Source organism: Anser brachyrhynchus (assembly GCF_964034855.1).
Source record: "Anser brachyrhynchus genome assembly, chromosome: 17".
Taxonomy (NCBI): domain Eukaryota; kingdom Metazoa; phylum Chordata; class Aves; order Anseriformes; family Anatidae; genus Anser; species Anser brachyrhynchus.
The window spans coordinates 9,435,198-9,463,133 of NC_137710.1; the positions used below are offsets into that span (position 1 = coordinate 9,435,198).

At 43.8% G+C, this 27,936-nt stretch overlaps 2 protein-coding genes across 9 annotated transcripts in view; one reads left to right on the top strand and one right to left on the bottom strand.

Moving 5' to 3' along the window:
• Positions 1–27,936, top strand: part of HIC2 (HIC ZBTB transcriptional repressor 2) — an 81,228-nt gene that overhangs the window by 43,021 nt on the left and 10,271 nt on the right. For 3 of the 8 annotated variants that reach the window (XM_080559856.1, XM_080559857.1, XM_080559855.1), the window contains one exon: positions 22,512–22,650. The exons of 2 other annotated variants lie outside the window; for them this stretch is intronic. The gene's annotated coding sequence lies outside the window, so the exon portion shown is untranslated. Of the gene's footprint in view, positions 1–22,490; positions 22,651–24,097; positions 24,231–25,525; positions 25,619–27,936 lie in introns of all 8 variants that reach the window. 3 more of the 8 variants (XM_080559860.1, XM_080559858.1, XM_080559859.1) reach the window with 3 other exon arrangements.
• LOC308179544 (uncharacterized protein) overlaps positions 1–27,936 on the bottom strand; it is a 135,852-nt gene that overhangs the window by 38,544 nt on the left and 69,372 nt on the right. The window contains exon 5 of the mRNA XM_080559893.1: positions 15,167–15,269. Within this exon, the coding sequence (XP_080416019.1) occupies positions 15,167–15,269 (103 nt within the window). The remainder of the gene's footprint in view (positions 1–15,166; positions 15,270–27,936) is intronic.

Below are 27,936 nucleotides of genomic sequence, written 5' to 3' on the forward strand. Positions count from 1 at the left end.
TTGTCCAAATGTTTTACTTGAAGAGTCAGCTTGGCTAGGCATTGAGCTTTCCCTCTGCCAGCTCCTCTAGATGACCACTTGAGAAATGCTTACTTGTAGACAATGGCTATGGAAAGGGAGCAAAATGTACAGCTGCTTCAGATGGCAAATCCTTATGGCTATTTTCAATATACATTGAAAGACTTGTTTTGTTTATCCATGAAACTAAGAACAGGGGAAGCCATTTTATGCAAATGTCCTGGATGGTAAGAAGCATTCATCTCAAGTTGCAAACTAAATTCACCCATGGTCCTCTTTTTGTGGCTTAGAAGAGCCCATTCCCTTCCAGCAGTAATAGTTCTGCTTCTGGAACGGTGACACCAGGTGAACAGAGATTCTAGAGTCTTTACTGGAAGAGGACCCTATTAACAGAACTCACATGCATTTTCTGCAATAACATGATGAATTGTCAAGTCCTGCTGGGAGAGTCACACCCACAAGAGGCCAGAACATCTATCTCCAGGAGGGCATCCTCATTCTTCTCAGCCAAATCTTCTCCAAAACCAGTTGAGCTGGAACTAGATGTTTTTCAGCTATGAAGAAATGTGTTTTCTTGGCTCATGCTAAAGCTAAATAACATGTCCTTAATCAGTTACCAAAGAATGGGGATGTGAGCAAACTGCACATAGTGACTTTTTGCAGATGAAAGCCTGGACAGAAGTCCAAGATGAGGCAGGAGATGTTTCCTTACCTGTTTGTGCACACCTTCCTAGATAGCAGCAAGTAACTAGTCCTGTGACTCAAACTTCGGAAAATCCCTACAAAGAGTAGAAAGTTCAGAAAAAATACCAGAAGTGGTGTGTGTGTCTGCGTGTGTATAAACACATGTATGTCTTTCAAAACAGAGAGAACTGAGGTGACTAACATTTGAGCCTGAGTGCAAAACTTAAATGCAACTTTATCTCATTCCAGCCTTCGAAAGCAATGGTGATGGGTGTGGGCTGGTCTCTGGCTGACTTTCTGAATTGTGTCTGTCAGAGATCCAGCAAGGGATTTGCTGGAATTTCTCATCCCATTGAGTAAAAGTGATGCTCTGTCCCACATTAATTTCCTTCAGAAGCAGAAGGAAAGGGACTCTTCTCCCCAGTACTTAACACACCCAATGTTATTTTTGCAGGCACTGTATGCAAAACATTCAGAAAATGAGATACCCAGAAGGAAAGTTTAGATCTCAATTTGTTCAACTGGCTGACAATACTCACCTAGCTTCCGCATGCTATCTGACGCTTCTGGGCACTAGTAGAATTCTGTCCATGTGCAAAGGTTGTCATTTCAACCATTTACTCATTTAGATTGAGAGGTTTCTAACTATGGAAGTAAAGTGTGTTTCTGCTATTATTTTGTTAAGGTGTCTTGAGCTATCTTTGTTAACTGCATGTTCACAGCAGCCTGTGTTTGCTCAAATTACCTGCTCAGTTTTCTGATCAGCTATGCTGAGATACAGTGTTCCTGCTTGTAACTTTGTTTTGTGTTACCTTTCTCATGGTCCATTACAATGCTTCCCAGAAATTCTGAAGCTGGGGTCAAATGAACTGTTCTGATGTTTCTCCCAGCATTCACAAATTTGGCAGGATTTGAGCTGCTACTAAGAAGCATGGAGAAATCGCAGCTGAGCACAGTGACTGACAGAGCTGTCGTGAACAAGTGATGCATGTGGCATTACACAAGATTTTGATCTGCAAGCATATCTATCATTAATTTTAAGGGCTTTAGGAACCATGTAGAAGAGAGGGGAGATAAGCCAAGCAATTAAATGGAGCAGCTATATTTGGTGAAGCATGCCTCTTGGGATTAGCGGCGACTCATGAGGCAGTGTAGTGAGCTGTGTGCATTATGGTGCCAAGTCCGACTGATCCTTGCAGGACACTAATTAATATGGGAACACCTGGGAAACTTCTTAAAACTGGGGCATTTGCTGGGATGAGCTTATGGAAGTTTCCTGGGTTGGTCAGTATAGATTTTAGTGTACCCATGCTTCTTCCTGCCTGCCAGGGAGAACCACGTACTTTCTGCTTCTCTGGCTTGTGGGACTTCCTCCTGGGTGTGCAGGTGAAAGAAGAAACTGTGAGCTTTGAGGATCTGCAAACTGACATGCTCGTGGGAAAAGGGGAGAGTGGCAGGGATTTGAAAGCTGTGAGTTTCATAAGAGACGAGTCATACTGGAAGAAATGGCTCTTTCTTGGGAGCAAGGAAACGAACAGAGGAGTGGGAGATGGAAGAGAAGGGACCGCAGGTACCGCTCTGACCAGTGTGAGGGTGTTTGTGGCTTGTTCTGCTGCTGTGCTTTGACTCAGAGCACACTGCTCTGCTCCAGCTCTAAGCCCGGGGTAGCTGCAGTACCGAGCACTCTGCAGGCCAGGAAATGGGGGAGGGAGGGAGTGTCATTTTGGTGTTTTAGTAGATATTTGACAGTACAGGAGGAACTTACATTGTGAGCTAAGTATACATCGATGAAACAACCTGCAACTTTGCACCAAAGGTGAGCTTAAATTACGAAGAAAAAAAAATAAGTTTTAGCATTTTGTGTTACTATTTGTTTTTAAGCAAGGTAAAGAAGGCAAGGTTTGTTGGAAGGTCTTATATAAAGCCAACTAACGTAGCAGCAAAATCAGTTAAGGACTTGGGCTCAGAAGCTTTTTCTGGGTCTAAATGGGGAAAAAAATAACACATGTAGATCATGTTTCATGTTTTAGCCTGTGGTGACAGAATGAGCTCGGTTTTGTGCTGTCCTTTCCCGGGGTCCTGGGACCGCCTGATAGCCACCTGAGTCCCCAGGGGAGCGCCAAGCAACCACCCTGTGTGCAGCCTTGGTCTCCTGCTGGGATGAATCCAGCAGTTCACAGGTAGCCAGAATGCCAGCATGTGTGGAGGGGCGGTGGTGGCAATTGTAAAAATCCACCTCCGCATAGTAATTTAATTCTTTAAGACAAAGAAGGCTTAATGCGAGCTGAGGAAAGTTAGTAAGCACCTCAGCTGTGGTCTCTCTGCAGATGATGACAAGGTTCTTCCCTCATGGTTCTGGAATGCCATTCTCCTCTCTCTTCATGCTGGAACAGTATTTTACAAATTACTTCTGCCTACTTTAAGCGCCACGTATTAAAAAAAGAAACAAAACAAAACTTAACCACAAACAAATCCTTATTTTTACTAGCTTGAATTGGGTAAAAAGTTTACAGATCTGTGGTGGCACTTGTTTGGAGATGAAAATGTTCACTCGCCATCCCAGCAGGCTGTTTTAGAGCACTCTCTGAAGCGAGTCCCCAAAATCTTACAGAGAGCCCATGGGCCAGCTGGGAGGAAACACTATACTCCCTGAGCAATCAACAAACTCTCTGGATGTTTACCCAAGCTGGTAAACCAAACAGAAACCATCAGTATGCTGCTGTGTAAATTCGTGCTGTGTCAGTGCCCTAAACACTATGCAGTTCTGACTGCCACCTCTCCAAGGCAGTGGTGGACCAGGGACAGTCCGGAGATCATCAAAGACGGGTCTCAAGTCAGTCAACAGGATTTCTCTCCTCACCATAGAAAGGAGATGACTTATTACAGAAATTGCAGCTGTTCTGTGCTGTCATGAATGGGGAGGGGAAGGGGAGGAGGGAGGGATTCTTCACAGTTCTTGTGTTGTCTTAACTAAACTGAATCAAATCAGGCAAAGACGGCACACACTGTCAAGCAGCAGTTACCACGTGAAACACATTGCCAAAGGGTGTTATGGATAGTAAAAGTCTAAACAGATGCAAAAATCGATGAAGGGCAGATAAGTTCTTATTAAAAGTGATGGCCTGGATGCAACCTCGGGATCAGAAAATCTTTAACAATTGCAGAGGGTATAAGAAGGGAAAAGACTGCCTGTACTCTACCCTATTTCACTGCCTCTTTTTTTTCCCCACTGTTCTGGCTACTCCTGAAGAACAGATAGAAAGCTAGACCTTTGCTCTATTGTAATATGGCTATTTTTATAGTTCAAAAGTAGAAGGGAAACTAGCTACAGTGCAGTGCAGGGAACTGGTTTTGTCTTGCAGCCTACAAGTACTGCATAGCACACTGAAATAAAGAGAATTAGGAGCCAAATGCCTCCTTAATACCTTAAAAATCTGTTATGAAATGCTTCTGTAGCCTGCTTACTTCATTAAAACTCTGACTTAGCAAAAAGCTGACCGTCTTAATGAAGCAGTGAGTCACTACAATGTTTCTAGTTATTTTTCCCACCTCTGTGTTTCCTGCCAGGCAGTCAGCTTGCCTGATAATGCACCTAACGAGCTGGCTTAGGCATTTGAGCTCAAGTAGTAGTGACACCTTGGGCTGGAAGCTGAGGATGCTTTGGGAGCACAGCAGGGAGAGCAGCAGCAGCAAGCTGAGCAGGAGATACTAAAATCTCTTGCATACGTATAAAAGCAGGAGAGTCTAATACAGAGCAGGGCGTCTAGTTGTGACTGCAGTGGCAACAGTCAGTTGGTATTTGGGAGGTGAAAAAATCAGTTTTACATTTTGCTAGACGACCATACTGTAATACAGCAGTGCCTCCTGGCAGGGAAAGCAATGTAATGTAAAGCAATTCAGCGTGGTAGAGCAGTTGGAGCACTGTCAGAAGCTGAGTAGCTTGGAATGCTTCCACGTGAACCTGGGAGCAAGCGAGCTCACTGCAGCATGGCATTCCCCGGCCGAGGAGGAGTACGGACTGCAGCACGGGCGTCAACAGCACATCTTACACACAGAGCGGGCCAGCTCTGTGGAGGACGGCACTAGGAGGCTTTTCAAGGCAAAATAGCGAGAGTTTCTCTCTCCTCTTGGACTTTGTCTCTTCTTGGATGTTTGGTGGTTTCTCTTCAATGTTATGGAGCCCTTCTGAGTCTGCATGCCAGGCACCCCTGGGGCAAATGAGTTTGTACCTGTCAGCTGTCATTGCCTGCCACACCCGAGTACTCAAGGGCACAGGGTTGCCAAAGGTTTAGCAAAAAGTGAGGACTCCACAATACAGGCTGCAGGAAAGCTGCTGTCTCTGACCTGACTGGACAAACAAGGGAGTAATGACTTTAAAAAAAAAAAAAAAACAGTTTATATTTCCAGAGGGCTTTGGAGCATGGCATTGGCTTTTATTCCAATTTTTAGTTGTTGGATAAACTTAGCAAACTTACTTGTGGTTTTTAAGCCTCCCCCCTTTCCCTGTCCCCAGCATTCTCTTTCCCTTCAAATCCTCTGCCCGACTCCATGTATTGCTACTATAAACTGCTCTGGACGATGGGTCTGGCTTCTTACTTGGAGCCTCTGGATGCTATTAACAAGTAATTGCTGGGGAAGCTTGTTTAAACATCAAAACAGAACGTTATTTTTTAAATTGCCCTTTGAGGTGGCAGAAATGCTACTGAAAGATTACTTTCCTTTAATACTCGATAAGGGACTTTATTAAGTAAGGGAAATGGCATTCCCACTAGTGTATGTCGAAGAAGGGACATGCAGCTGTACTCCCTCTGCTTGCCCCTAGCTCCATACCAGCAAACCAAACGATGTTTAGACAGAGGAGCAAGGAAGTTTTATGATTCTACCTTTTCAACACGTCAGGATTTTTTCAAAACTCTGTAAAAACTCAACAAGTCATTCTCCATGCTTGCTCCTTAGCCACCACTGAAATCCAGCAGTACTGGTCAATTACCCCTGGAGATTCTCTCGTTGCCAAGCTCCACATAGGAGGGCTGTCCAGCAAGACATAGACCAGGGCACTCTGTCTAATACATGCTTCTCCTGCTGTAATCACACCAGCCGGATTACTGCTAACCTGCGGTCCTGGATGAGCTCCACCATTCAGAAACGGGGCTCGCTACACGCATGCTGCATCTCTCAGGGTTAGGAGTGCTGTCAGATCGGCTGAAGCACAAGAGGTCTCGTTCAAGCTGTGACTGAGGTGTGCTCCGGCCATGGCACTGAGTCACTGGGAGCCTACCAGGAGCCCCTGGCTGATCAGGTGAACCCCGCATTTCTTTCACATACTGAAAGCTGTTAGCAAAGGCTTCCTCATGAGATCAGTGTCTTCTGACTTCAGGAACAAGTGGTTCACTTTGCTTTGACATTTATGCAGTTGCAGGGACACAGTAAATGTATTGACTTTTTAATCTGGTTTTGCCGAGGCATTTCTTTTCATTTCAGTCTACTTAATGCGGTAAAGGATTTCATTCAAAGCTGAGAAACCAATGAAAGCTTAAGAGAACTGGGATGCTTGTTTTCCTTTTCTAAGTTGGTGAATAAGGACTAGGTATAATGGGAGACAAATATCAGCTAGCTCTACATTTTGAAGGACAAGGAAATAAGAACTCAGTTTTACATCATCAGCTACACCTCACTTCTCCTTAATAAATCAGTTTGTTTTAAATGTTAAATATGTTCTGACTTAAATGTTTAGTATGCCTGATAAGGAAATGAGGTCAGAAAATTCTCAAATTATTTTTTGAGTTTTCAGGCAGTATAGTTCAAATGAAAAAAATAAAATGTCTAATAAATGTCATTGGCTGTTTATTAAAATAATAAAAAAGAGGAAAAATGTCAGTTGGATAAATACCTGTAAAATAAAATAAATGTTTCAACTGGAGATAGTGCATCCCTCCAGTTAGCAAAAAAATAATATCAAATTGAGACCAGGCTACATTTAGGTGTAAATCAAAATGGCTTAGCAGTTACCAGCCACTGATCATCCTTTACAGAAATAACGTGACTGTAAATGTAAAACAAGATTAGAATTGGTAGCTTTAAATGACTTTGTTTTCAATCTACCCTTCCCTCACCATTGGACACTATTTGAAAAAAGGAGTAAGTAAAAGCACCTTAACTGCTGGCATGGCATTGCCACGGCTTTTCCTGTATCTGCTGTGATGTGACAGATAAAGGAACTCTCTCTATGTGTTCATGGAGTAAGTCAATAACCTTACACTCTGGTCCCCTTCTTCTCCCCTTCCTCTTTCTCTCGTCTCCACTACCACCCCCAAATATCAAAACGGGCAACTGGATTTTAAATTTGTCATGTGTACATACTTCTCAAGGTGTGTGAACTGCCTCTGGAGATAACTGCATCTGGCCTCCTGTTTTCCTGTCTTCTCTATGTTTGATACATACTTCAAGAGAGCCCTAGAGAGGTTTTTCTTATTTTACTACTGGTCACATGTTTGGTACTGTAACTTCTGAAAATTAAAATTAATTATGACCTTAGAGGCAGACAGTCCAATGGTGAAATAGCTTGTAATTTATTTGAACTCTGAAATTCTGCTGGTTAAAACTGTGTAAAACTTTCCAATAATTTGTTTATATATTTCAAGAAAAAACACCTTAATTATTAGCCTGGTTCCTCAATAAAAAAGGATAGCTATCTAGTTAATCATTGCTATGCACTAGATCACTAATTTTCTTCTTAATGAGTGGGATTTTTGCCATTTTCCCCTGTAAAACTTCTTCAATTATATAATGCCAGCATTTGGTTTAAAGGGATGCTGTCTAGGATTTTCTGCCCCAAGACAGGCATGTCATGAAATAGCTGTAGGTTGGTGAAGAACCTCTCTTGGATTAAACGCTTGCAAGTACTGACAAGAGTGGGAGTTGAGCATTTGGATGGAGGCCTGTACAGAGGCCCATGGACAGCTCTGTTCGCAGCTACTCCTACCTGAAGTGAGCTATTTTGTTGCTCTCTCACCAAGAAATTCAAACTTCCTGAGCCTTTAGAGAAACTGAGTGCTGCTGCCTCCCCATGGGACCACAGCTTTTACCTAGCTGTATGTAGAGCTTGCTGATAAGAAAGCTTGGTTTTCTCAAAGTCTGAATTTTTATCTGTAGAAAAATGATGTGAATGATTGCACTCCTGTTCAAAGTACGGGGAATTTCTTTAATGGTTTCTTAATTATTTGCTTCTGCATTAGATGCATCATTAAAAATGAATGTTTCTCAATACATCTTGTATACTGCACAGATATAAAATACAGCTGGGCCTCCATTTGTCTGCTGGGGACACAGACCTGCCCTTGTGATTTGGTTTCAAGTTGCTTGAGAAAGACATGGCAGCGTATATTCTAAGATCTCATGACAGATGTGAAGAGTTAAGTGCTCTTACCAGGCTGGCTGCTAACTGGGCAGGAAGTCAGTAACACTGTGATCACCAAAGTAGAAATAAAAATGTAAAGATGTTAAATCTTGGCTATGGGAAACTGCTCAACATTTAAACTCCTCGTCTGAGAACATGGGGTGGCATTTGTAACAGATGCTTGTCTAGTAATCAAAGCCCCGGTGTAATAAATAGTTGGTTTAAGAGTAAGAGTTCACCTGGCGGTTAATGCTGCTTTTTATGGCTATGGACTTGAGACCTCCTGAAAATGAGAAATGGCAGTAGTAAGAACTGTACATGTTTCTAGGGGTAGATGGATTTGGGGGTTTTGGGGTTCTGCTTATTTGTCTAAGAATGAAGTATCATGGCATGGCCTTATTCTGGGATTCATTTGACCAGGGATGGCCAGTGGGCTGAAGAGATGACTGGGACGTAGAGTATGTGAGAATTTCTCTTTGCTTCCAACCTCTGCTGGACTGATGAGTTGGGTACACTGAACCCTCTGTGTCACCCAGCCCTCGAGGCATTCTGGTGGCCTGAAAAAGTTCTACCTACGCCACTTCTGAGGAACGTTTAGTTTGGCACTGCCTGCACCGCTGCCAGCTGCTCGCATGGCCTGGGGCCATTTATCGTAGGGATGAGCAGACAAACCTGATGTGTGCTCAAACCTGGAAATCTGAATTAATTAACCAGTGGAATAATTTATGGATGTGGTAGATTCCTCTTAAATTAGACTTTTCATTAAGATCGGTGCGTGCACTCTCACTCGTGCACTCTCTCCTATAAGCTGCTGCCTGAATATAAGAATCCCCTGCTGGAAAACGAAGGAAGAATAAGGCAGGAGGGTCCTACACGGCTCTGCAGGCCTCCGCCTCCAAGCCCATGACTGCTGGTCAGCAGCTTCTTGCCTCCATCAGCGCTCAGTCTCCTTGTCAAGTACTGCACGATGCCCTTCATGAGATGGGTGGCATGGGAGCAGTTCTTCATGCTGAATACTTCTGTGTTGTGACGCAGAGCTATAGCAAAACCAAGTAGCTCTTCTCTTTTTATTATCTGTGCCAAGCATAAAGACATGATACAGAAACTGCTGTTAATGCATTTGCTGCCCCCAGAATTTTCTTGTTGGCTTTTGCAGCCACCTAGGCCAGCAAGGCCTAGTGACGAATTAGGCTGAAATTGCCAAGGGGTGTCTCTTCCTGCACTGACTTGAAGAGATGTGTGAGGCTCACTCTCCTTTGTCCTTCCTTCATCCTGTGCTAGCCATATCTGTCTTGTGCCCTGTCAGCATTTTCTGCTTAGGAATGGCTGAGTGGACTTTGCTTTGTTAGCCATGCATCTTTTTTTAGTTAAAGGAGATCTCCAGAGTGTCTGTTTGGCATAAATCAGTTGAGAATTTGCTGGTAGTAAGTGCAGAGAAGGGAAAAAAGAGAATTCTTGGAGCCCTCTGCTCACCGTCACTTGGCAGTGCCTCGTCATTGCTCTTGGAGGAGTCTCTTGCTCGTTCCCGAATTGATCCAGCCCCTCGAGCACAAATGCCGTGAAGCTGCAGGCCCGGGGTCGCTGTCTGTCTCCGGAAAGTCACATGGCGAGGGCCCTGCGTGGTATGGAGAGCGGCTCCCCCCGTGCGAGGAGTTACAAGATACCGCTGGGGGTAGCTCCAGCTGGTATGCACTGGTACTAATATAATCCCCCAGGACTGTGTCCATGAGACACAAGTGTGACATGTGAGGTATTTAAGGAGACACACCTGTTCTAGGCACAGGCCCGGGCACTGCATGCTTTGGAAATGGGAGGTTTTGGTGGAGCAGGAAAGACTCCTATTTCATCCACAGGAGGGCTTTCCTTTCTTCTTTCTCTTCCAGCCTCATGTTATTTTATAATTTCCTAATATCACGCAATCTTGTGGCCTCCTAGCACTGGGCTGTTTCAAAGGCCAGGCTAGTGTTTTGCATTTGAACTTTTTTTTACCTTTGTGTGATTCCAGAGTGATTAGTACGCGAGAACAGCTTCTGGACTGAGTGATGGTTTGGGTGTAACTGCTCCCAAGAAAGGGCAGAGAATTCGGAGAATGTCATCTATGTGTGGGGCTGGGTTTTTGAGTCCTTTAGATGATTCAGATTTTATGTTGTGTTTACCTGTATTTTTATTATAAGACCACTGTCTTGCAATTCAGAGCAGTAAAACACATAAGTGATATCAATTTACCAAACTTTGTACAAAAATATGTCATCCCTTTGCTTTGAAACCTTTGGGTGTCTTTCTCTCTCTTCTCCCCTACTGCCCCCCATCCCCAAAACTGTGAATGGCTACTTTCCACGGAGAAGAAAAAGCCAGCAAATGCAAAATAAATCTCATGGTTGTGTAGTATAAAGAAATTAAATGGCTTAGATTTTTATCTCTCTTTTTAAAGTTAATTTGACATTTATTTGGCAGAAGTTTTTCGTCATTGAAAAGGGGATGTATTAAGGCGGAGAAAAAAAAGTTGCAGAGTTTGCCATATGACTTGATTCTATCTGTTGTTTTGGGGTTTTTTGGTCTTTCAAGTAGAATGGAATTTTTCTATCAAACTTCTTTTCATGTGCTTTTTTTTTTGGATGTCAGTATGGAATCTCCTAGTTTGCCTTGGTCCCACACTGTATGACATTTCTCTTTATGGATTCCTGCTCTTGGTGGTGTTATAACTGCTTGTTGGTGTGGGACAGCTTCTAGGATTGGGGCCAAGATTTCTCCTGTACCTGACTGTTGTGTGAGAATAGTAGCGACTGAATGGTCTTTCCCTCCCATCCTTTTTAATAGACTTTGCCAATGAATATCTAATATTTAGTTGTTTTTAGAAGTAATAATGGCTGGCAGAAATACAGGAGAGATGGTGAGAGGTACGTTTTATTTCAGGACTTGGTTAGTTTTGGCTGTTACGTATTGAGGTGGGAGGTGGTTATTATCCCCTTCTATAAAAGCTCTGAATTCTGAGCAAGGTGGTGGAATAACCAGACCCTGAGGGGACAACAAATTCTCCTTTTCATATATGAAATGTTGTTGGCAAGGGAGAAGACCCCGGGACTGGAGATTCCTCAGCTCCAGCCTCACCTGGCCCATGGGGCAGTCCCAGAGTGAGCAGGTCACTGACCCTTATGGCACAAGGACATCTGGAATCTTGTTAATCCTCTTCTGAAAGGAGGCTGCAGTGTGCCTAGAGCCTCCCTGGCTGCACGGGTGAGCAGAACTGCTGACCAAAACCCACGGTTCTCTTCAGTCCCTGTATGCTGGCATTCCCAGTTCGGCCAGCCCCAAAGCCTCAAGTCCGTTTTCTTCCTTGTGGGCAGATACTGGTTTCAGTCTTGTGCAGACACATTTTTGTATGGATTAATGTGAAAATACCTTTGATCATGACACTAAGAAGCAGAATATCTCATTGTAAAGGAAGCATTATCCTCGGCTGGGTGTGGTGCCCCCCAGACTTGGCCGAGCTCTGTATCTCTGCACATCACTACGTTTTGCTGCACGGACACAGCCTAGGGTAGACACGGCCTCACTATGCTTGCTAGCTGGTAATGGTGGGCTCTCTCCCACCCCTGTCCCCACTGGATTCCCACAGAGTTAATCAACTTCCAACCAAAAATTGGAGAGACTTATTCTGTTTTCTCTCGTTTTTTTTTTTTTGTTGTTTTTGGTTCCTTAACTGCGCCCCACTGCAAAATGTCCCTGCTCAGTTGTTTCCAAATGCTAGCATCTCTAGGGAAGGGGTTATAAATTGCTAATTTAAAGCCTGCAACAGGATAATTAACTAACCAGTTTGATGTAAATGGCTTAATGGGGCTTTACTAGCCCCTTTGAACTTAAAGTAGCACTAAAAAGTAAACTGTAAATACCTTCAAGGAAAGTACTGGCATGCTTGAATGTGGGGCTGCTTCATTTTAAGGAGCAAGCCTGTTCAACTTGCCAGGAATCTGGTGTCCTGTGTGACAGCAGACATGTCAAGGGGGTGAGGGGACCGACCAGGCACTCCTTTGGGAAGGCTCTGCAACTGCTCTAGTTCTTCAGGAAGTGCATAAACTCTGATATATCAGGCTTTCAAACCTGCCCTGCCTGCTTTGGAAAATGTAAATCACAACCTCAGTTTAAATGCAACTGTAATGAATTTCATCAGGATTGAAGAAAAAAAAAAAAACCCTGAGGGGGAGGCAGCTACTAGAGTCCACCCTAATTTTCCTGGAGTTGTATTTGCATTAAGGTCTTTTGGCAAGTCCAGGCAGAAATGCGTACTACATTTTGTTTCAGAAGACCTTATTACCCACTAAATCTGCTGAGACAACGTACTGCAGCCCTGCAGCAGCTTTCAGTTTCTGATGCATCTTGGGGACTTTTGGGAGAACCTCTAAATGTTCATCCTTGCTGGGCTGCTACAAAATTCCACGGGAGGAAGCCAGCAAATATTAAGCATCTAGAAATAAAGATTATTATAAAGGAGAAGCATCTCTCATTGCTAGGCATTGATCTTGCTTCTGACTGGAGTGTCAGAGAGGAGAACTTCAGGCCCAAAGGCAGGCAGGAGTATTCGCCTCTGTTCTTCTCTTTGATGGGAGAGAAGCTCCTCCTGGTCCAGAGTGCTGCTCTGATCCATCTTTTCATTGCACATGCACCATGCAGTGCCAGCAAAAATTGTCACCACCTTCCTTGTCTTCATTGTTCCTCTGTCTCCCCACCATATTCCACCCATTGCCAGCAGCCTTCCTGGACAGGGGAGGATGTTTTGGAGTTTGAAGCATGATCCTCAATTAGTTTTGTGACCTCTGACATACGGGATTTGGCTTTACAGCCAGTTTTGCTGATGAGTGTTCCTGGTCCTTGGCTGTGCTTTCCTGCCTGCTCAGCTGTGCTACAGTGGAAGACCGTGGGGTATATGGCTGAGCCAGAGCAGGCTCGATGCAGGACAAGGGCAAGACCTAACCTTTTCAGTGGCATCCTTGATTTGGATGGGCTAAAACAGTGCCTCATCATTTATAGTTAAGGATTTATTATTTTTTTTTCCTGAGCTGCAAAATGAGGAAATAATGTGTCTTTGCCACTGGCAATGTTAATGCTGGTTTTAAAAAAACAAAGGTGAAAGTAGGGTGGACAATGATACAGGAGTGCTACATCTTATCCTAAAAAGTATGCCTGACACAGGATTCAGCTCTGTGCTCTGATTCTGCAGGGGTCAATGGGCCTGTTCCATGCAAAGACCAAAATGCTCTGCTGTCCTTCGGAGGAAGAGGTGTGACATGGCACGTCTTTGCCCCTACACGCTGCCTGAAGCTGTGGCACTACCTGCGTGCTGCGTGTGGGTGGGAGCAGTGCGGGGTTGGTTGTGTTAGCAGGGATCTGACAGCAGAGCGTGCCCAGCTGCCTGTGCTAGGCTGTAGCTGTTAATCCTTTGCTTTTATGAGCACTAACCTAGATCACATATTTAAAAAAAAATAAATTAAAAATGCATGTGCTACTGGAGAGAGAGACTTGCAAGCAGGAGAGCCCTGTACACACGCAGTGCTGACGGCTGGAGACTCCCTAAAGAAACGCCAGAACACCTTAGCATGCCAGCACTGATATCTTGGCATCTGACTGGGAAATGCAAATCCTCAATCTTAATCCATCATTCCCACACGCTGACTTGTATCCAAGGGGAGCTTCTGTGAAGCTTGTTATTCCCATATAACTTCAGCTATTTCTTTACTTCCCAGCACCACCCCACCATGTGTCCAACTGAGCGTGGTGTATTCCAGGCCTTTTATGGCAGATCTTTTGGATTTGTTTCTCTCATGGGAAGGCAAAAGGGCATCTAGTGAGCGTGTGTGGCAGGAGGAGCAAACCCTGTGTTTGGAGGGGGGGGTGTTATCATGAAGCTTTTCTAATTTTTACCTCCCTGGCAAACTGTTCTTTAGGTTTTTAGATTCCTTGGTCAGTTCTTTAAATAATATCATCAATTAAAAAATAAATGAACAAAAAAGCTTTTTCAGATGAGGAAAATAAAAATTCAGTTAAAGAAAAAGTGGATTGTAATAATCACCCTGTCTTTCAAATGAGAGACAGTCTGAGTTGGGGATTCTTTCTGAAGTTCTGGTGTGCTTACACAGCTTCTGATAACCATATTTTTGTCTCTTACGATGGAATTTTTATACAAATAGTAAAAGAATACATATAGGGAGAAAAAAAGCTAGGAAGCCTAAGAATTTTTACTGCACCTTCGCTACATTCATCCCATTGCAAGACCCAAACTCATCAGCTATTTTGGGGCATCTCAGTAAATTTCAGCACATTTTTTAGGCATGTCTGGAGCTCTGCGTATATTCCAGTGACCTGGTCTCTTTTGAAGGGGAAGAAGTAGAATTTTCAAGATGGCAAAGCAGAAATTATTTTCTCAGCAATTTCACTATTTGTTATGAACAATTGTCTTTAAAAATAAAACAAAACCAATCACAATTAACTCCCATCCAATACACCTTTTGTTTCAAAACTCACCAAACCTGACACCCCTATTTGATATGTTGGTTCAAGAGTAACAGGGGAAATGTGAGCAGTAAACCCTGGCCCAGCACTTTCAGTGACTGCTGCTAGAGAGAGAACAAATCATGTGTAACAGTGCTTTCTTGACCCTTCCTCTGTTTTTAGAAACACAAAAAATTTCATCAGCACTTTCTGGCTACTACAAATAATAGAAAGTTGTGTGAAAATTAGAACATAATGAAGACAAATTTTAGAGTGGTGTCTGCTGCAGGGTCTTGGGTGTGTTTGCTGAATTGCCTCCTACTTAGAGAGGCGTTGGAAAATCCAAGTCCTTTCCCAACATGTCAAAACCAACTTTTTCAAAGGATGCAGTAGTAGTGCCAAAGCACCTTGCCTGTTTGAAAGCAAATTCGTAGCCTTGGAACCCTCTCTGCTTGGGCCAGCACTCTCACATGCAGCTGGGCTGTATTAAATCAATTTGATGAATTACCATGTAACTTTTTTCTTCAGGCAAGTCCCTGCTATTTTTCCCCTGCACAAGATGAAAAGGGTTTTTATATTACATACCTTGTTTTAAGACTTTGATTGGAGTGGGTCTGTGTATGCAATGACTGGTCCTGGAAGGATCTGGGGATCTGGGATTATTGTCAGGCTTCTTACGTTGAGGTACCTGAGGGAGAAAGAGCATAAAAGCCATGTTAGCATCTCAGTGGCCTGCCTACAAACGAACATAGTCTCTTTTAGACAACAGATGTATTTCATGATGGAGGATCCTTATGGTAAAAAGGATGCCACAAATTCAAGTTCTTTACAGGAGATGATTGTTGTTTGGGGATTTTGGAGTGCTTTCCCTGCTGCTAGAAAAGGTGTCTGCCAAGAAAAGGCTTGGAGAAGGGATCAGATTAACCCCAGATGGATTGATCTGGTGAGTCAGGGAAAGTTGGATGGCATCAGAACACCCCTATGTCTTACAAGGAAGATGAAACATACCTCTTCTCAAATTCATGAGCTTAAGGACACGTGTTTTGGAGCACCTGCACTGTGGCATAACAGTGCTACAATTTATTTAGCCCTCCTCCAGGACAGAACTGCATGTGGCTGAATAATGTGCAGCCAAGGGCCTGGGACTGAAAGCAGCTAGATACTAGATACAGGTGTTTGGGAATGCACAATGCCAAAAGAGAGGTTTTAGTCCAAATATATCTTCATTAAACATACTTTCTGCATCACCTGGAAGTCTCTTGATGCTGTTACATTAGCAAGCTCTGCTGGAAGTGGTAAGGATATAAGAACTTTATGTTTTCCTTCCAGTCCAAGGTGTAGCATTGGTGTTTGTTGTGGGTGTTAGCAGTAGTTTGTACATATATTACTCCTTTGGCCAGATTCTGATCATATTTATGGAGCTGTAAAACTGCTGAGTTGTTTCATCTGTGTAACGGAGGTTTCAGTCCCTCTGGCTGTTTTGGTTTTTCTGTTTTGGTTCTGTTTTTTTTTTTTTTTTTTCTTTAACCACTTTTCTTGCTGAGAGGGTAGAGCTCTGTGGGAAGTGATCCAGCAAACTTTTAAAATAGCCTTTTAGCGTGTGTTTTTTGTTTTTTTTTTTTTTTACTCTTGCTCAAGGTTTTAAATATGTGAATTCTCCCTGTGAATTCTCATCTGAGTGCCTATGAAACCTGCCAGTCAAGCCTGAATCTTGCAGGAGGTGCGGCCACGTTTGTGTTCTCAGAGCTCTCTGGCACAGACACCTGGTACACCTGCGTCTCCTGCTAGTTTCAGTACTGTCACAACTTCACCACTCGTGCCTGTTTCTCTTGTACCTCCTGTTTTTCCCAAGGTTATCTGCTATAAATAGAATCTGCTCCAGCTTTTCACTCCCCCACACCCATCTTGAGGAGAATAATTACCAAATGAGATGGTTTTAATAGTGCTGAAAGAAGGAGGGTGATCCATTCTGCTGTGCTCTTTGAGGCTTTTTTCTGACAGGAAATAAATGCACAAATGGCTTAGCAGTTTCCTTAGGTGACAACTGCAAAGTGAGTAGCTTTCGAAATACTTAAGCCTGAGTATTTAAACATTTGATAAACCATGGGTTATCTGAAGAATAAAATTCTTTTAACTGTTTTGGAGCTGACAGAATTCCATGCCAAGGTCTCAGTCTGAGTATAAAATGTAGTTGTTTCCTTAATTGTTGCTAGGCTGGTGGAGATAACTGTGGTATCTATTGTTCACCTGTCCAGAAACCAAAGCCGTGCTCAACCCAGGCTAGCAGAGATGCTTTGGGTGATGCAGCTTGCTTTCAGCAAGTGATGCAGCAGCCAGAGGGTGCAAACATGTAGAGCGTTCATAAACCATAAACCTTCTTAAAATGAAAAGAAAAAAAAACACAGACTGCGTGTAAGGGTTTACGGTGATGATGCCAACTTTACTGTGCTTTAAACTATGCTCACAGCAGCCCAGACTATCATAGTAAATCAAGAGAAACGAAAGAGAAGCTGTCTATAGGCTATATGAAGCAACTGGTGAGCAATCACTCAGATGCTGGGGTGCTCTGCACAGAACAAGTGCCTACAGATACAAATGCTGTGCGAAGGAACCATTAGTGACACGCAGATACATGCTGGCAAATTAGGCTGTAGGATGATAAGACTTTCCTACAGCTTTTAAAATCATCCTTGTCGTGATCACCTCACCATAAAATATGAATTTCTCCAGCGCAAATAAAAGCATAGCGCATCTCCCAAATAATCTCTTAAAACCAAAACAGACCGGTAAGAGTAAACCAAGTCGAACGACCAGCCTCGTCCTACAGTCCTACCACCCAGAGCTCAGAATGAAACGAGACTGGCGGTACTTGTTCAGGTTTCACAGCCACCTCTTTGCTCTACTCTGACAATTATTTATTACCGCTAACATTGTACTTTGTAAACTTATACAGTGCCTTATGAAGTAAGACATGTTTCCTATTTTAAAGATGTTATAATCTTGTGTGTTGATAAGGGGTGCAGGTTATCCCTTGGATGTTCATAAACAGCATTAGCACTAAGAGTTTTATTAGTGCTGGGTCCTTGCAAGCATGTGGCTCTTTCTTGTTCTTAACGACACTTTCCCAGTTAAGTGCTGGAATAAGGATTTTGACACCTTTATCTTCCAGGCTGGAACAGTGTGGGCATGCTTTTGTTTTGCTTGTAGTGAAAGAGCAAAACCCAAGCAGAGCTCCAGTGGAGTGACTGTTGCTCTGTATGGGTTTAATCCACTGCCTTTTGATGCCTCTCTGAGACGAATCTCGAGTTTGGATGATGGCAGCAGAGAGCCAGTTTGTGAGATCTGAGCGTGTGTGTGTTCGTGCGCGTGTTTTAAATAAACAAACAATGGAACAGCAACTTCAACAAATTGTGAGTGGTGCTAATTTGTTGTAGCGCTGTCTTGCCTTCTGGCAGTGTTGATTTAGGAGAAGCTGAGCAGACTGGAAGGGATGCGGGAGATGCTGGTTCTTTTGCTGCGGGGTGTGCATATGGTTCAGCATAAAGCGCTTCGGGGGTCCCGTTCTGAAGATGCATAGGCTACAAATTCCCCTTTCAAACAAAATCTTGGGCAAAACTACCTTCTCCTCTGCCTTGCCCCTCCCCTTTCACTTTTTTTAAATGGAGACATGTTTCGAGTCTTGATTCATGACAAGAGTCTATAATTTGTGTGTTTTGAGAACTGCCAGAAAATCCTTGACCTTGACAAGAATAGTGTGTAGGGCAGGAAAGGAGTAAGATACTTTGCTTTGGATTGTAGCAAAGTTTTCAACATCCCATGACCTTGATGGGCAGCTTTTCATAACCCTCCTGGGGTTGTAATCACTGAAGCTGAGAAGCCTTCTGACAGAGAAGGCTGGCCAAATGTGCCTGAGATATCTGCAGCCCTGGACCACAGTTGTGCAGTGCTGCAGGGTAAGGATGGCAGGATGTGAGCCTCCCTGGGAAGAGATGGATTTGGAAGCATATGTGGAGTGACCTCCCTGTAGCCAGTGAGCCAAATGTAGAGAAAATTTGAAGTCTCAAGTGAAGAAAAGAGAGGAGCAAAACAGTTGAAATGAGAATTTGGGGTACCAGTAGTGTTTGAAGACAGTCAGAGAAGGAAACGTGAATTTTTAAAATGAGTAAAATCACACAAACCATTCCTGCAATGCCGTAAGCTCTGCTTTCCCCTTAGGATATCTTCATCTTGGACAGATTTGGCTGCAATGCAAATAGTTGGCAAGACCTTGAGTCTGTGTAAGGCTGCCTGCTTTTACAAGTGATAGTGGCTTTCTGGCATCTTCTTGTTTGCCAGGCTCAGAGTTGCAGAAACACTGCGGTGGTTACAATGCACCCAATACCTCAGTGTTCAGGATGATCAGTTAAGCATATGATTTGGAGGGGTGTTGGACGGGCAGTACAGCACAGGGTCTGGATTCCACCAGGATTAATTCTTAAACAGTGCTTTGCTTGAAAGACTTCACAGGAGTGGAGCATACAGGAAGAATTTGAGGCCAGGTTAGCGCTTGGAGGCAAAGATTTCTCTGGAAGTACAGGCCTGAGCACATGGTCAGTTCTTGGCAAAAAAAAGAAAAAAATGGTGGATACAATGCAAAAGGTGCCATATTTGAGGCATTGCTTATTTGTGTTAAGGAGAACTGCTGCTGCAGCCACAGGTATGGATGAGATAAGGCAATGAAATTTGATCTTGTAGAAAAAATGGGATGGCAAAGTTTGTTTCTCTACTCACTGGCACCTGGCATATGGTGAGAGAGATGACATTTTGGTCCAAGACTGTGACTGCCCACGTCCTCCCTGCACCCCTCAGCATGGAGCTTAGTGGAAATGTAAACTACTGCACCACGTTCACAGCATTAGCAGTATTCTGTATGCAGATGCTCCTGCGCAGACTGCTGCTCTCTGCAGAAAAGTTTGCTGAGTCCACACAAGAAATAAAAATAAGCAGGCCAATTGAGAGGATCTTTATCAAACCCTCTCCCATTTCTTCTAGTACTCTGAGGCCTTGTTTGCTCTAACAAACCCTGTAACTAAGGGGTCTGAGTCACAACAGCTCGTGGATTTAACACTCCCAGCTGTCTGCTTCATCCCTGTCCTGGAGATCCCTCCCCAGTCGCCGGGACAGCTGAAAGCCATGCATTTGCTCCAGAACTGCTGCATTTCACAACCCAGCTATCAGCTTGTACCTGCGCTGACTCAGAGCCCTAAAGCTGTGCTGCAACTGGGAGGCTGCTGTAAGACAGTCTCAGCTGGAAAAGGGTCACAGCGTTCCTTCCCCACCACGCTGCGTGCTCTTGCCCCCAGAGCAATGTCCGGCATGAAGCTGCCACCCCATGCACCCCCTGCCAACTGTAGCCCACCACAGCGAGGAACAGGCCCTGTGCTTTTAGGACCAGAAGCATCTTCTCACTCCATGTAATTCATAGGGTTGTTGATTCTGCCTAACACTCTCTAGGATTAGCTGGGAGGTAGCAGCAGTCCTTTAGTCATGTCCTAAATTCTTGCATTGTAAAGGGAGAATTCTGTATATCAAGGCTCAAAGGTAGCTGGGAAACTGGAATTTTGCATACCAAAGGGCCCCTACCTGGTGGGTGGGTAGGGGTTCCCTTCCTCCTCTGAGGACTGAGCTACTCCACTGGCTGTGTGGGTATTTTAGTGCAATAAGGAGTCCTTAGATTAGTGTGGGGCATCAAAGCTGCCTGTACCACTCGCAATGCAGTACCAAGCTGGAGCTGAGCCTGCTCAGTTGGTGCAGGGCTGCAGGAGGGCCCGACATCTATTGCTGCTCCCTGGCTTCTGAGCCTTTATTTGTGTCACTGCTGTGCTGAGATCAACTGTGCTCTGCAGACATGCAAGGGTTTGTAGTGCCTGGCTCTGCCTGACAAGATGTCTGATGTCCATGCCTCTGCTTTTCTCCTATCTGAAGGATTTGGGCAGTCTTCATGTCAATGGTGAAAATAGATGTACAGTATATAAAAGCTCTGTTTAGGAATTGGCAGGAAGCTTTATTTCTGACTGCAGCGTGATGTTCTAGCAGTAGGAAACACCTTTGTGTTAAGCAGTTCTCTGCTAATCTCTGCCCTAGAGGGGAAACACAACTATGGAGAAGAGCTTCTTGCTTCACAGTAGCAAGAAGTAAATTGCTGTAATCTGGGTGTAAATCTGCTCTTGAGCTACTGTCTCGAAACCAGTCCAAAAAATACCTCAATGCAGCATTGAGCCTTTCTTAAGCTGAGTATTGCAGATGATTTTGCAGAGTCCTGATGCTGGCGGATGAAGTGCGTTGCTTTTAGGGAGTCTAGAGGGTGTGATCTGTTGGAGAGGGGAGCTCCAGCTCCCCAGGGCTCAGGCCCTTTATGTCTAAAGCTGCAGGCCATTTAAATGTGCGTTGGCCTGTTTGTGCTGGCAGTGGCCTGTTGTCCGTAGTTCAGCAAATGCTCTTGGATCAGCGTAGCCCAGGTCAGTAAGCAAACACTTGCTTACATTTCATTTCTTCATTGTATTGACAAGATTTAAAAATCTACAGTCCATAGCAGTCAAAACAGGACAATCTGAATACAAAAGCCCTGTTAGCTCATTGTGGAAGGGATTTAGTTACAGAACTGTGGGGTAAGAACTCAGGTGGGAATAATGGGAACATGCTGTCCTGGGCCTGAGCCCAGCAGATGTCGAGGAAGAATGAAGATCTCCTTACGTTCGGTGTCCTTTTCGTGAAGACACTTCCTAGCTGCCAGGCCACTGTCCTCCCTTCCATTCACTGTCATCCAGATAGATTTCTTATTGTAAGCATTTTTCATTCGGCCTTTTGTCTTTTAAGGTTGAACTGATAATCGATATTCTTCTAACCTTTTACGTGTAAGATTTCTATCTCCAACAGCGCAGCTGGAGACATGCAGCCATCAAGAGCTGTGCAAAAGCTTCACTTTGCCAGGAGGGTCTAAAAACCTATTTTAAATCCCTGAACAGCCACAGGCTTATTTCTAGTGGGTTGTTTCTTTTTCCCACTGGGGGAGCAGCATCAGTTGTAGAGAGAGACCTGTACTTAGCCATCTGCCCTGCAAGTATCCTCCTTGATAACTGCCAGAGCTGATTACAGGAACTCCTGGAGGAGGATATGCACTGCAGAGGATATCCTAGGTTTGACAAGCTGAGTGTGTCTGTGGGACTTGCCTTTTCTTGGCATGCAAAGGATGTTGTTGTTTTTACCTTTGGGCAGGGAAGGGTGGAATTACACCTTAAGTTGTGTGACTCTCGTATGAGCTGCAGTTCACCATGAATCAGCTTCATCTCCAGTCTCCAAGAATGGAGACTTAAATTATGAGTGAAGCATTATTATAAACAGGAGTGGGTACACAATATCCCCTTTTCCCTCCTCCCTCCTTGCTCCACAGATGTAACAAAAGTCAAAGGACTTGGCCTGGCTCAATTACAACCGCAGGCTACCAGGGGCTTGGGAAGAGGGACAGGGAAAAGGACCCACTGCAGAGGATCAGCATTTATGTGTTTCTTTCATTGCCTGTATGCGGGGGACAAGACGATGAAGCTCTGGCACCATGTTCTTCTTGTTGTAGAAGCATTTCTAAATGATGATATTTAGTTGCCTGTGTTTGTGGGCAGAAGGAAGCTGGTGCAGACACCCTGGGATCTGCTGTTCCTGGATCTGTGTCACCTGGTCCCCCCGCAGCTCAGTGCCGTTGGAGTCGCGAATGGAGATGGCCAGAGCAAGTCACCAAGAAACTTGCAGAGGCCTTCTGCTGTGTTCACTGCAGTTCAGCAGCTCTGGGGAGATGGGTGGAGGGGAGGTTGTTCTAGCACTTACATTTTTAAGGCAGGTGGCCATTTTAAAATGTACGTTTCAATTTTGATTGCAGTTTTTTAATTGCATTTAACAGCGCCTGGTTCTCCATTCTGCATCCGTGCAGCCACGTTCTATTGATGGCCTGTTGTGATTTCAATGGAACATCATGGGATGTACCTGGCACGTCGGGCAGCACTGGATGGAGGTGCCTTTAGCCCAATGTACCTGGCATGGTAAGCGGCAACCAAGTGGTTAATCTGCATTCTACTGCTCGTAGTCTCAGCTTGTATAGCAAGGTGTTCCTGCTTTGCTGCAGCCTTGCAATGACTGGAAATCACTTTGCTCTCCTGATGTTAGTGCTTTCATGCACATAGGGCCCCTACCCCTTTCACCCATGGCGATTCCCCTTCCCTGTACAGTTTGCCATGCAGTAGGGAAGGGACTAGCCATGTCAGGCTCTGCTTGCTCTTCTAGGACAGGAAAGAGAAGGGACTGGGGACATCATCTGACTCTTTATCTTCTCTCCTTTTTGGGCCAGGAGCTGGGAGCAGTTGAGCATGTATTGCCCACGTACCAAACGTCCAAACGTTGCCGCACAAGGGTACCAAACAGGTGCTTGTGTCCATAAGCAAAACTACTCCATTTCTGTGGGAGTCCTGCAAGAGCTGCTTCAGGGAGCCGGGAGGGCAGTTCTGCCTGGCACTAATTGGAATGTAACAAACTAAATAAGGGCCACTTTAAGTTTGCTGATCTGGTATCCTCTGTGAAATAATCCTCCATTCTCCTCCTTTCCATGTCCACAATTGCAACAACAGCTGTGCATCCTGCTCTGCCTTGCATGTCGCTTTCTCTCCCTTGCCCAGCTCTGCAGACCTCTTCCCGAGTAACTTGACATGTTGTTCTTACCTATTTTGAAGTGTGAGATATTTCTGTGTGAAAACAAGGGTGCTGCATCCTGTTTTCTGCTTGAGATCACCCCAAAGAGCTTTTGCTGCTCCACTGCCAATGATGAAAAAGTGCACGTTCTTGCCTCTGCTTCCACATTCTGCTGTCTGCCTGCTCGCAGGGGATGGGGATAGGGAACCATGTGGGCTAACACAGCTCGTGCATTCCTCTGTCTGCCTCTGCTGCTCTGGAATGTGAATACGTTTACAAGGCATGGGCTAATGACCTGCCAACTGCAGCTCCTAGGGGGAAGGTTAGCAGCCAAGAAAGACCACCTCACTGATACCTCAGGAGAGTCATGGAAATAAGTTCCGTTGGGATGTGGGGAGAGGAAGACCAGATGAGCCAGTGAGCAAAAGGAAAGCTCTTCCCACTGGGGTCTTCCACGCAGTGTTCTAAAAGAGTTAGTTCCTCTGAAACTGAAGGGTGAAAAAGTGATCTGTTTCAGATTCACCCAGATCCAGTAGTACATGGACACAGTATTTTTAATGTTAGAAGTAAATTGGTGGGAAGACCAACATAGAAAATGAGTGATTTTGTTTTGTCTTGTTCTTCCCCATGCTCACTACTGCAGTGTCTGCTCAGTGCAGCAGAACTGCTTGGAAAGGCAGAGATATAAGTAAGCAGGCCACTATCTTGTCCTAAGTATATTATAACATGCACAATAGGCTAGTGCTTTAATGGCATCTAATTTGATACATCACATCTAATCTGTTTGTTGGTTTTTATCTGCAGTACGGTTAGTGCACTGCTCAGGTGCTCGGTGTCTAGCCTTCTCATCCATCCACAAATCCTCTACGTGAAATGAGTGATTCCTTAGATCTGTTTTTGATTGATTCTTTGCTTCACTGGTGTTGCTTCTTAAAAGGTAAACAATATTCATATGCTGCAATCTATAACACAGAGGTGAAATCAAATAGCATCTCCTGCCAGAGGTTGCTAAGATAACACATTTAGCATTCATTCCGGAATTACTTTTATGAAGAGATGTAGCAATATTAAAGAGAATCAAATCTGTAATGAATATGTAGATTTTATGCTACTTAACGGGGTGAAGGCATTCCTCTTCTCCTGCATTTGGCAATCTAATTTTAGTGATTTCCAGAGTCCTTATGGAAATTGAGCGCAAATTACGTTTTTCCTGCTTTGTAGTGAGAGCAGCAAAGCTCCTGGAGCAGCTGGTACGTTCTGCACCATCTTCATACACCGTGTGCTCCAGACTGGGCACAGCAACTCACAGCTACCAAGCTCCCTGGGCACAATTGCTTGTGGAAATGCTATCAGCTCTTAGCTTGCGTAGCTTTGTTTGATGTGTGGCATCTGCTTGCAGCATTACTGTATTCTGTGATTTGTGCCCTGTATTTCCCACACCTTTGCATGTGCTGTGTCTCAGTGTCATGGATATGGTGGAGGTAGTGGAGAGCCTCAGCCTTGCTTCCTTCCTCACTTGCACAAGAATATCTAGGCAGGTTCACTGCTCTGAAAACTGTGTGCCTTGAATGACTAGGAAGCAACCTAAATCTGAAAAAACAGCTCGAATGCTAATTGAACAAAGCCTTCTGTGATTGTTTTAAATGCAAAGGAATGAAATTTTGCACACCAACTTCAATGCTAATAGACTGTGGCCCCCAGTAAGATATTTACATATTCTTTAGGTTTGTTTGGTTTTGGTTTTGTCTTTTTTTTTTTTATCCTGAAATGCATCTGAGCCTCTTCTTAGCCAGGGCTCCTCTGAATGGGGAGTTTATTTTTCATATTTACATGTAGAAAAAAGAAAAGGAAGGGTTCTTAAAATGATACTGAAATACATGAAATATAAACCACTGCAATTTTTCAGGGACTTCTGGGGCTTTTGTTGTTGTTATTGGTGGTGGTAGCCACATGTTCAGGGTTTGTTAAGAGCCATTCTCTGCAAACTAATGGATAGCAAGGCTTTGTAAGGTTGCACCTGCCATTTGTTTGGGAAGATCTGCTAACTTTTATGCTGGACTTAACCTTGTAGTTATCTTTGGTCCCATGCTTTCAGCTAGAAGTGAGATCTTAGGAATGCCATAGATTAAGGAATAATGCCTGCTTCTCTCTTTGCTAACAAGATTTCCAACACCCCCCTCTTTCCCTACCCCAAAAATGCATCATTGCTAAGAAGTGTTTATATCTGGTCAGCTCTGGAAGACATCTTGGAATGGATTTCTTTGTGCTCAGGACTACACAAGACACAGAAGCCAGGGTGATGCTATAAAGCTTTTGCTAACAAAGGTACGCCAGTAAAAGGGTGTGTTCTCTGACCCACGTTGCTGTCCCGGTAAAAGCACTCAGTGGGCAATTCCTGGGAAAGTTTTAAACATGGGGCTCTAAACTAGGCTGAAGGTTTTCCTGCCTTATTCTATTACATTCATTTTGTTGGGGTTGATAAATCCATGTTTGACTTCAGCTAACAAATTCAAGTATGATAGGCAGTGTTGTAGTACTTATAGCTGACCACTGCTTTTAAAACCTCCTAAAGGTAATAACCGACCCCATACTTATGTCCTACTTTGAGTACTTTTGTAAAATTCGACAGGTGAGATAAATAGAAGTAATTTAAACAACTTGTACTGTGCTAATTTTTCTGCTGCAGAATGTCCTGAGACTTAATAATAACATTATCTTCCTCATAAAGGTCAGTAAAAAGCAAAACTATAATTCTGCATCGGCTTCCAGGGCTTTCCCTGCAGGCTCATTACCTGGCTTCAAGATCATTTAAAGCAGAAAGAGAAACCAGAAGTAAAAATCCAAACCCATTTCCTGTCAGTAGCAGCAGCAATCCTTGACTTTTTGCAAAGGCTTAGACAAGCACATATACAGAGATTTCTAGGCCACTGCTTCAAATGCCACATGAATGGGAAATTAGCTCACTTTTAGACTTTTAGTTCAGTAACATACTTTTTTTTTTTTTAGTCTGTTTAGGAAAAAAATACTGGGTATGCTGTTTCCTTTCCCTTCCTGCATTTCTTTTTCACGGAACACTTAAAAATTATATTGAGGGATTTTGTGTGCTATATGCATGGAGAAGCACCATTCTATCTGCAGTGAAATAGTGTAGTAATAGGCTGTCTCTTGAGCATGATGCATATATATAGAGAGAGATGCTGCGTTACGTTGCAAGCCGTGTTTTTGTCCTTCCCTATCGATATATCTTGGTGACCCAGAAGTAAGTGCTTTTACTGGCCTGGTTAGATAAAAGTGGGTATTTGGTGCCTCTCTTGTTGCTTCCTCCTTTTAATCAGCAATTCTGGAAGCAAGCCACTAAAGCCAGACACATCGCCTGCGTGCTGCAACTCTGATGTAGCTAATTACAGCAAAACTCGTTTTTAAAGTGCTCAACACTGCTGAGTGCTGGTAATCCCTGTCTCTGTCATGTTTTTGTGATGCTGCAGAACGAGTTTCTATGGCAGAAACACTACAGAGAGAGAAGAACTAACTGGCTAATACCATGGCAAGCCTGCATTTCTTTCTTTGGCTGCAACCCTTTTTAAAGCCGGCTACCTCAGGGAACAGTATTAATGTGCCAAAGGGACAGTGGCGAATGCCCCATCTACTGTGGTTCTCATCCACTGCTGGAACGGATGCGAACAGAACAGAAAAGCAGAGCAGTCATTTTAGCTGTGGGTCAAGGTGAAAAGCCCCTGAGATCGATGCGGGTGCTGAACTAAGTGCCGGTGCACTGAACTACGGCCACGAAATTGTACCAAATGCCTAACCGAATTTCAGGCTAGCCAAGTGAAGAAATGTGTCCTGTGGAAGAAGGGAGGCACATCCTTGGCAGATCTTTTGGTAACCACAAAACTACCATGCTAGCGAGTCAGCAGTATGGGAGGAAAAACCGCATTAGTTTACTTTTCTGTAGCTTTTTTCATAAAGAAAAATCTTTTTGTTGTACAGAAATGGATGATGTAAATTTACCACCTTTCTGCCAAATGAAATATTTCTATTTATCACCAGTCAGTAAGAATCACGTTTGAAGAAGGCTTATTTTTACTAAGGAGAGTATCACTCATATTTCTTTTTCTCAAGTACACATACTTGACCCTGAGAGAAGATAATTCAGTCTAATGCTTCATCATTTGAAGTCTGATGGGACAGAATGTGGTAATGGGGCTCACAAGCAATAAAAACATTAACTCAAGATGATTTTAAGACAAAACTTAAGCTCTTCATTTCTATGGATGTATGGCCAGCAGAAATCTGTTTCAATAATAACATGAAATGGGAAAGGAATGAAGAAGAAGAAGGCTAAAGGTAGCTGGTTTGTGTCTGGTATTTAATTCCTATGTTTGAAACTCAGCAATTGCTTTAAAACAACTTTAAACTAACAGATAAAAGTCTATTACAAATAATAGCTGGCACTTTCAAACAAAAATCTCAACAACAAAGTAAAAAAGAAAAAGATCTTGGATTTCTGACCGCAGCCCCAACTTTAAATTCTAGTTTTTATGTGCTTTACTATCTACCAAATTTGCAGTTGTAGTTAGTTAATTCTGATCCTTCTCAAAGTAGATGTTTCCTAAGTGTCATACTGGTGGGAAGGTCAATAT